The 9,645-nt window shown below is 34.5% G+C and overlaps 2 protein-coding genes across 3 annotated transcripts; one reads left to right on the top strand and one right to left on the bottom strand.

Moving 5' to 3' along the window:
• The first annotated feature begins 105 nt into the window (after positions 1-105).
• Positions 106-1,620, top strand: LOC144834944 (uncharacterized). The gene is made up of 2 exons (XM_078689943.1): positions 106-282; positions 854-1,620. The coding sequence occupies exons 1-2, from the start codon at positions 174-176 to the stop codon at positions 1,111-1,113; spliced, it is 369 nt and encodes a 122-aa protein (XP_078546069.1). The 5' UTR covers positions 106-173; the 3' UTR covers positions 1,114-1,620.
• LOC144834939 (uncharacterized) lies at positions 978-5,493 on the bottom strand. Of its 2 annotated transcripts, XM_078689934.1 has the most exons (6): positions 4,397-5,493; positions 3,579-3,746; positions 3,127-3,319; positions 2,405-2,960; positions 1,912-2,121; positions 978-1,115 (listed from the first exon to the last, which is right to left on the bottom strand). In XM_078689934.1, the coding sequence occupies exons 1-5, from the start codon at positions 4,716-4,718 to the stop codon at positions 1,915-1,917; spliced, it is 1,446 nt and encodes a 481-aa protein (XP_078546060.1). In that variant the 5' UTR covers positions 4,719-5,493; the 3' UTR covers positions 978-1,115; positions 1,912-1,914. The 2 variants fall into 2 exon arrangements, with proteins under 2 accessions (XP_078546060.1, XP_078546059.1); XM_078689933.1 differs by lacking the exon at positions 978-1,115 and having other exon boundaries at positions 1,523-2,121.
• Between the last annotated feature and the right edge of the window lie 4,152 nt (positions 5,494-9,645).

The raw sequence follows: 9,645 nt of genomic DNA on the forward strand, positions 1-9,645 counted from the left end.
TTCATCTCTGCTCGAAACAATAATGTAATGCGTTCAATGATCAACTGAAAATTGTAAATTCAATTCACTTGTCTACCATTTTATCTAATTATTTTCTATAGCTTTGTTGTCACATACCAACATTTGTTCATCTTTTTCGACCCAGCCCTGCAGCACTATTATCTGTAAAAAAGATGAAAGAATTGTTGAAGCCATCTTTTAAAGGCAGCGATGGCTCAAACACTAAGATATTTGAAAGTTCTGTATATGCCCGATTTCTGGACTACGTCAGAGAGGTTGCTAGTAAGTTATAAGTTATAGAAAAACACAGACTGTCTGTTCGTATATTTTACTTTTTCTGCCCTACTGTAGCATAATGCAATCCATTATTTGTTTAAACCCTTATTTTAACCGGTGGCCATGCCCTAAAGTTCTCAAGCTTATTTTGGCTTCCACACACTTACCCTTTTTTATTTATGTGTATTTCTGAAGTCACTTTTCGTTTAGTACAATTTAACTTTAAGTTTATTATGTGTGGAAAACAATAAACAAACAATAAAGGAATATTGCATTGAGCACACTTGTAGTGGATGTGTCCGCTATACAAGTGAAGTATTTGTTGTTGCCGTCGCAAACCATATAATAACAGTGTCTAAAATGGCAAAAAAGAGCAATAACCGTAATATACCAAAATAAATTCGCTTTACTCCGACATTTTTCAAATTTTCTTAAACCTCATTACTTTTAATTCATATCAGAACATGCAGTGTTAAAACTATTCAAAGCATTTAAGCCAAGTCACTTACTGATGCGATGGCTAAAAGGGTTTTGTTATGACTTGATTTGTTTTGACTTTTACCTCTCTTTTTCATAGGTGGTAGAAGAGGTCACCTGACGCTTGGTCATCTGTTGCAGTTTGTGACCGGAACGGATGAAGAACCAGTGTTGGGTTTTGTTCTCCATCCACAAATAGTATTTACAGAAACAGCAGGTTCTTTTCTCCCGTCTGCCAACACGTGTATTAACAGTATGCAACTTCCACGGCCAGGTTTAACATGCAGTCTGCCGCCAAAAGACACACTGTTCAATATGTATGATTTGGCATTTTCTCAACAGTTTTTTGGTAATGTGTAGACCTAAGTGGGTCAGAACAAAGCAAGTGACATACTTTAAATAAAGTTTTCTACTGTAGATATGGGTTGGTTCAATCACAGAGCAAAATCCATAATGCTTCAATTTAGGACATGGAGAGTGGATAGAGGAGGTGACCGTTGAGAAAGAGTGGTGGTAATTTGTATTTACATAACGGAAAGATATATGACAGAAAAAGATGAGCGATGGTTGAAAGGGTTGTTATGAGCTAATACGTTTTCATATTATTTCCGTTTTAAACATTAGGCATACCAGTTCTTAAACCCCCTGTACAGGGTAGATCTAAATAAATGAAATATAATATTTGATTCTAAACATTTTAGTGTCGGCAGTTCTTGAAACATTAAGTACAACATTATTTTCAACAAACATATTTAGTTTACACATCAGTAGAAAAAATGTTAAAGCAAATCATATGTTGACTACGGTATTGATTTTAGGACATATAATAACCTTTTCAATTTAATGGCAATAAACGTTTTTCTTTAACAATTAAAGAAACTTGTTGTTAATTAACAATTAAGGCAGTCATTAAATACACCAATCAGTAAAATTGTGCAACATGCTCTCTCTCTCTATCCCCAATCTACACAGCTATTTTTAGGCCTATATAATTAACTAATAAAAACATTAACATTCATTTGAGAATAAGTTGTTTTTCAAAACAATCGATATTCACACAGCCTGATTTCCAATACTAAAGTGTAAATGCCAACCAAATTATTAATATATGCATTATGATAATTTTCTATTTTAAACATTCACAATAGTCATTATTACTCATCAAAATTCAGAAACAATATCTAAGCCTCGTAAATAAGGAGTTGCATCCCAAATATCAACTGCATTATTTAGCGCATTGTCTATTTCATCCTTAAATAAAGAGAGTTGTTCATCATTCATTGGACAGGCAGTGTCAGGGACAACTATACCATCATTTTCTTCTGGAAGGGGTGAGTTTGGATCTATACCATACTGCTGAACACTTTCCTACAATAAGCCAAAATAATGAAAGAAGATTAGGTAGATCACACAAGACACGGTAAAATTAAAATGTGTACGGTAACAGCTAACTATACAAGTAGTTTCTCACGTATAATGTGTGTGTCGGGGAGACTATTTTTAAAACAGTTTTTGTTACAGGTTTATAATAACGTAGTTGTTACGACAAACAAATTATACGAACATCCGTTCGCCTTACATTCTAAATCCAAGAATACCGTATAAAATGAAGGTTTTATTTATTACTTTAATTTATACAACTCCACGTTACCTCTGGTATGGCTTCAAAGTACTCAGACGCTATGATGCTTGCATCGGATGCAATATTTTGTATACCCATTATGAACAATTGATTTGGGGTTTTGTTGTGCTCGGTCCGCAGTTTGTGGTTGTTCCACATCAGTTGGAAATCCATCAACATACTATTAATAATGGGTACATAAATGAAATGTAAAATAAAAATATGCGCCTCGTTATCTGGGTCCAAACAACCCATGGTTTCCAAACTGCTAAAGAATGTGCGCCAGGAACATATAACAGCCTCAAATACATCTCTCCACAATCTTTCAATCCTGCTGTTATGAACACTTTTTCCAGTAATAAAACTACCTCTGCCTGGTCCTCTAGAAGGGTGGTTCAACATTAAGCGAGCCACATCAACATTTTCGATCCCCTTGTCCGCTCTCACCCTCGACGGCAATCCCCATTTTCTGACAGCTTCCTGGAAACAAGTTAGAACCGTGCATGCCCTGTTATTTGTACTGAGTTTTAGGTACACTATCGCTCTACTATAACCATCAATACCTCCATGAATCACACACCTCCATCTGTAGAATCAAACATACGACAATTATAAAGGAAACTGAAAATACTTTTATGTTATTGTATCATAAAATGTAAATTTCTTACATTTACATTATCATTTTTCATATCTGCGTCGGGTTGCCTACGAATCTGTTTTGATCATAACATATCATAAACGTGTAGACCTACTTTATTAGTTTATGATTCCCGTCTATGTGCCACAGAGCCAACGGAGATGGCACTGAATAAACTCGTCTGCGTATGCAACGCAGAGACCGCAAATGACGCCCAACGGGATCAACCCTTTTGACAGAATCTCGCAATGCTTCTCTTCGTACTCGTATGCCGTCTTTCATCAAATGAGCCTCAATTGACTTAAGTCCTAGTGTTAAGATGAAATGATGAATAAAGAAAAACAAATAAGCAAACTATGCAAATAGCTACCGCTACAAACAGTGGTACTACTCTATCATTTAGAAAGAATCCCATCCCATCAATAAATGATGCGATCATCGTATCTAACCCAACCTTTCAAAAAATAATCCTTATTTTGTATGCTTATCATGTCGAAGGAGTACTTCTTCTATTCTAAAGTCCGTCGCGTAACAAAACAAGCCATTCTGTATATTTTAAATACCTACCTGATCTTGGAAAATTCATGGTTATCATGCCAATACGCGCGTCTAGAAACTCGGAAGAAATATCTGTGTAGTTTCTTGTTGTCATGTTGTATTCTTGTAGCCTCCTTTCTATCGTTCTTTTACTTACAGAAAACATTTTACTCATGTCCTGAACAGTAAAGTTGTTGTCTACGAAGTAAATGAAAATAACTGACTATGGAGAGAAGACTGAACGTAAAGTAAAATATTAGGTTTACAAAAACACCAAATTTTGTTCATTATTAATACTAAATTGTTATATGGGAATTGGATAATATATTGGCTAGAAAATTCTAAGAAATAATTCAAAGTACTGTACTGTAAGGTAATATTTTCGAGAGAAAAAAGACTCTACATGCTTATTATTGCAAGAGCCTCATAATAATTTTTAAAAAAATAATACAGTAGGCCTACCTATCATGCAACCTACCTACCTTTTGTCATGCAATATATTAATATTTAAATTACAAAATTTGTTTCACATAAAAGTAAAGGTCGTTAGGCCTACTTTAAATTTGTATTAAACACACTATGTTCGTGCTACTATCTTACAAAGATGATAAACAACCATGATCAGCCGAGCGTAAAAAACAAAAAATAATTGTTTTTAAGGCTCGGCTGGTTACGACTGTTTGCCACTCTCTTCAAGAAGAAGATGGCTTCCGTAACACGAATTTAATTTAATGAATGAATTACTTACTTCGATGGTAGCCACTTTACCAAAGACAAGAAATAATTAAAGTAGATAATGATACATAGGCCTAGGCCCAAAACCTAGGAGGCCTAAAAATAATACGCACCCACAAAGAACTGCAGCTGACTACGCCCGATCACAAATCTTGCCCGTCCTGGTCTGCCAGTGTGAATCATGGCAGAGTCCGTAGTGGGATGTTCGTCTCCTACCTGGCCTGGGCCAATGACTTCTTCTATCGCTCTTTTACTCGCTACAAGATTATCGATTACCTCTAACCGGATATTTTCATGCCCGATTATCGTTTCGATAATAACCTCCAGTCGCATTGGGAGTGGCATTAATAGATTTCTATCAATGTTACCATTCACATACTGTTCAAGTGTTTGACAGATTTCTTGCAAAGCAATAGCAATAGGAACATACGCCATGTTAAAGACTTTTGGGAATATGAGAGGGGACTATACATTTTATTCTAGCTGGAATATTTTTAATGAGTACAATTTCAGGGCATAACATGTCCATTGTTCCTAAAATGTTCTCATCTTACGGTTGTGGTTGTGGTTGATTTAATATTACACACTACGGAAAAAAAAACCCCTTTTTGAGAGAGTGTAATTTCCGGACATGTAGAGGTACCATATTTAAAAATGTGTACTGTTCACATTCAGTACCGAACACCTCCCCCCCCCCCACCCCAATATAAAATCGGCGCCAACAGTTACAATTAAACAATAAAACAAAAACTACCGTTTTAAAACTTGTCGAGTGGAATAAATACACTTTACATGCGTAAATGCGAATGATGTACAAAACTGATGTATGGAAAGTATGAAAATTAAAAAATAGTATATCAACTGATATATACGTAAGCGGAGCCAAAAGCTAACGTTTGAAAAGTTGTCGAATGAAATGTTATCACATGAAATCACGAACAAGCGAACGGTGTGTAATACTGGCCAATCGAAAGTAGGTGATTGAAATGCAACCACTTTAACTCAAGAAAATACGTTCGGTGCGAAAAATCGCCGTTTGGAAAGTCGATGCTTCAAATATCATGGTTTGAAATCACGAACAAGCGAACGGTGTGTAATACTGGCCAATCAAAAGTAAGTGATTGAAATGCAACCACTTTAACTCAAGAAAATACGTTCGGTGCGAAAAATCGCTGTTTGGAAAGTCGATGCTTCAAATATCATGGTTTGAAATCACGAACAAGCTAACGGTGTGTAATACTGGCCAATCAAAAGTAAGTGATTGAAATGCAACCACTTTAACTCAAGAAAATACGTTCGGTGCGAAAAATCGCTGTTTGGAAAGTCGATGCTTCAAATATCATGGTTTGAACTCACGAACGGGCGTATCGTGTGCAAAACAGTTGTTTCAACTGTTGAACAGACGAACGGTGTATAAAACAGGCAATGAATTAGAATTATAATTCGATGAACTAACATTAAGATGCTTTGTTTGAAATGTTCATGAACTACATGAAATGTTGATAAATGAGTTGGCTAATATATACTTGTATTAACGTTAGATTAATTCAATTATTGCTGCCTGGGCTCAACATTCTTTAGATGGTTTGTGTTATGGGTAGTTTGTTCGGCGTATTGTCGTTTGGGCTAGTGGTAGATGGTCACACATTGTATTGGATGGTGTAGATACAAGGTGAATGGTTTAAGTTTTCATTGAACTGCATGAGATAATATTGGATGGTTTGAATTTTGTACGAATTAATTATTGGTGGATGGTATGTATTATGTATTTTTGGCGGGTTTGGCTTTCCATAAATTACCTCTCATTTTTCTTTTCTTTCTCAAGCTGCTCCGGGTGTGGGTATATTATACTGCTGAGAATACTCTCAGACAGTACTCTACTCGGTGAGTACTGTATACGTAATGTATAATACTATAACATGCCTCATGGATGAAAATGAACAGTGGCTACGTAATATGGAGGCAAAAAAAAATTATTTCCTCTCCGTAGTTTCATCATATTATTATTCAGTTTCATATTTTATTTATTTATTGAACATATACCTTTCATTGAAACATAAAAAAATGGAGCACTGAGGAGAGACAAGAGCTGTAAGACAGCTACCGCCAAAGGGCGCGTCTCTCCAACTCCAGACATTCAATACAAGCAAAAATAAATTGTTTACAAGAAAAAACTATGTACAATATGAAAATCAAACCTGTAACAAATGTATGAATAATAAGAATTATAGTTTTAATTATTGATAGTGTTTAGAAGAACATGCCTACTATGAGTGCCAAACTTGCAAGTGTAAGTATATAGACTAATCCTTTTTTGTCACGTAAAAATAAACACCGAAAATACATGGCATTAGATATATGGTTTTACATAGGCATACTGTAGTTAAAATTACTTATAATTATTCTTTGCCAGAAGTATTAAGCCTACTAACTCGTAGCTCGTAATTAATTGCTAGTGAGCTTTGATTATCATGTTGAGAGACCCGTAAGACGGTAAATGTGTGTAGCCTAACATACATCAAGGAGGCTGCTATTAATTATGAGGGACATAAATGTAACTATAATAATATAATAATTTTGTTTTCTTAATGTATGGTACGAATTTCAATTTTAATAGGATGGTGTTTTTTTTTTATAGCTATTTTATCCTATTTTTATATATTTGTAATGCAATTCATTTCAGTCCTTGACTGTCGTTTTGTAATTGGATGTATCTTTATTATACCGAATAAATAAAAAATAAATAAATAAAATAAATAACAATAAAATAATAATAATATCCTGGATTTATATAGCGCATAATGTTGTGAAACCTCTAAGCACTGAACATTATTACCAATTTTTTCATTTGTATTTATCAAACACGTATGGAAACATACTCCCATAAATGCAGCTAGTACTCAGCGCAAAGTTGTGTCTTGATCTAACCGGGTGCCCATTTATACACCTGGGTGGAGAGAGGCAAACGTAAGTAAGGTATCTTGCCTAAGGATACAAGCAATGCGGCGAGAGTTGGATTCGAACCTCGATCTCACGATCAGTAGTCCAACTTCCAACACACTGCGCCACAACAAACTTAATAATAAATTGTCAAATTGTGTTACAATTACACACCGACCCCCTCCTTCTAAAGACAAAGAGAAGCAGATTAGTTTCTGGAGCAGGTCAGAGACTCTATAACATCGTATCGTTTCAAAACTGAAACAATGTTTTGAAAGCAAAATTTATTAGCTCAAATATAAAATTGAAGCTAACATACTGAATTAGTCATTTTGCACACGATTTCGACGATGGATCTTCAGTTAAGATTATTCTTGTTGGTAGGATTATCATGTGCAGATATTGGTAAAACAAGTAATATTACTCTAACACCTTTAAAGAACAATGTTATTAAAGGTGATGCTGTGACTTTGACTTGTAAAGTGGATCTTAGCAAGGCAGTTTATTACACTTTATTGTGGTACAAGGATGATACTGAAGTGAGTAGAAATTCAACAGTAATAGTTCACAAGGGTCTTTGGACTGTTGAGTGCAACTTTACGAGTAACACACATAAACTGATAATTGAACAAGCCGATACACACCACACAGGATCATACACATGTAAAGCATGTGCTTCCAAACCTCAATGTCTGGAAAGTCAAACAGCTGATGTTTCTGTATATGAACAACCAACTTCTCCCACATGCGAAAAAAATAAGTATGATGTTAAAGAAGATGAATTAATTGAGTACAATTGTTTGTACAATGAACAATTTTCAAATCCCCCTAATTCGTTAGAAATAGGACTTACTTACGCAGGCAAAAGAGAAACACTTGAAAAAAAGATTTTCAACAACAGTGTTACCGGTCAGAAGCGGATCATCAATGTGCAACGTAATGTGACTTATGATTTGAACAAAGCAACAATTTACTGTGAAGCTAAATTTGAAACTCCAAATACAACAACAAACTGTACCAGTAGGCCACTTAATGTCAGCTACTCACCAAGAGTTCTTACAACGAAAGTTACCTACTCAATTGCTGACTCAATAGATGGCCCAAGTAACGCATCAATAGCAGTGAATATCACATCAAATCCCGAAGCCATTGTGAGTTTGTCAAGGAATGACGACAACAGTTTCTCCAGTATCTCATCTATAACAAATTTTCAAAACAGTATATTATATTTATGCAATATTTATAATGTTACAAATGGGTCAGACGTGAATATTTCGATAATCAATCACTTCGGTACAATTGTACGATCGTTTCATTTGAGTTACAACACATCGTCAGAATACACTAAGCCTACAGTCATCATACAGGGAACTACAGATAATTATGATCATTATAATTACTCCAGTAGGCCTCCTAATGATGACAGTAATGTTTTTATGTTTACGATGACGATGAGTGCACTGCTTATATCAGCTGGGGTAGTTATTACCTTTATGCTGATAATGAAAGTCCGAAAGATGAGAAAACAATTTAAGAAGAGTCGTAGAGAAAGCATTCGTCTTGATGTCTTAGATGAGATGCCACACCCTGTACCATTTGCTTCCGAAACGTATAGAGCAAGTATAGACAGAAATCATGCGATTAATGTTCCAGACTCAAGAGATCATCGCTCAGAAAATATCTACGACGAATCGCCACTTGACATCTTAAACCATTACACACCGGCTACAAAAGAGAATGGACATGGATGTGGATTACCACAATACGAAATACGTGAAAACAGTTATGAACGAAACGCTGAAAACTTAACATATCTTGAAATAGACCATTCAAGAATTGAAAATAGGCCTACATTCGAAAGAACATTGCGAGTGATGAGAACCGAAAATGTTGATTACGCAGAGGTTGTGTTTGACACATATTTTTTTTTATATTATAGACCTATTATTGAACCAAATTATGATGATTTAAGGGTCTGAACGAAGTTCTACTCACAGCTGTTTAACATTTACATGTACTAATTATCTTTTAAATCTACTGTATTTCCATAATAACAGGCTAAATTATGCAGATTATGTTTAAAAATGTAAGTAATAGGCTAAATGCTGTTAAAAATATAGCCCTGTTTAAAAAAAAAGTGAATTTCCGTGGGCCTAAATTCATAATTTCTATAATGTAATAATTATATATATATTATAATAATGTATACAAAACTAGTTTTTTTAAAATATCTTTTATACATACAAAAAAAAAGAAAAAAAGCGTAAAGTAAGAAAATAATAAAGCACTCATAACCCACTATTCCTTAAGCAAGATCTACAATGTTCTTAAATCTGGTTAATGAACTTAAGGCTTTTAAAATAAGGTACATTATTTTTTATTCTGCAGGCATAAATATAATATTTTGTTAAAAAGATAAAAG

This window comes from Antedon bifida, chromosome 2 (genome assembly GCF_963402885.1).
Source record: "Antedon bifida chromosome 2, ecAntBifi1.1, whole genome shotgun sequence".
NCBI lineage: Eukaryota > Metazoa > Echinodermata > Crinoidea > Comatulida > Antedonidae > Antedon > Antedon bifida.

What these genes read in the sequence shown, in the direction of transcription:
- LOC144834944 (XM_078689943.1), top strand. Translation starts at nt 174, where the DNA reads ATGAAAGAATTGTTGAAGCCATCTTTTAAAGGCAGCGATGGCTCAAAC. An exon ending in CTACGTCAGAGAGGTTGCTA is followed by an intron (nt 283 to 853) that starts GTAAGTTATAAG and finishes TCTTTTTCATAG; the next exon opens with GTGGTAGAAGAGGTCACCTG.
- LOC144834939 (XM_078689934.1), bottom strand. Translation starts at nt 4,718, where the DNA reads ATGGCGTATGTTCCTATTGCTATTGCTTTGCAAGAAATCTGTCAAACA. An exon ending in CATGAATTTTCCAAGATCAG is followed by an intron (nt 3,320 to 3,578) that starts GTAGGTATTTAA and finishes TCTTAACACTAG; the next exon opens with GACTTAAGTCAATTGAGGCT. An exon ending in GGGAATCATAAACTAATAAA is followed by an intron (nt 2,961 to 3,126) that starts GTAGGTCTACAC and finishes TTGATTCTACAG; the next exon opens with ATGGAGGTGTGTGATTCATG.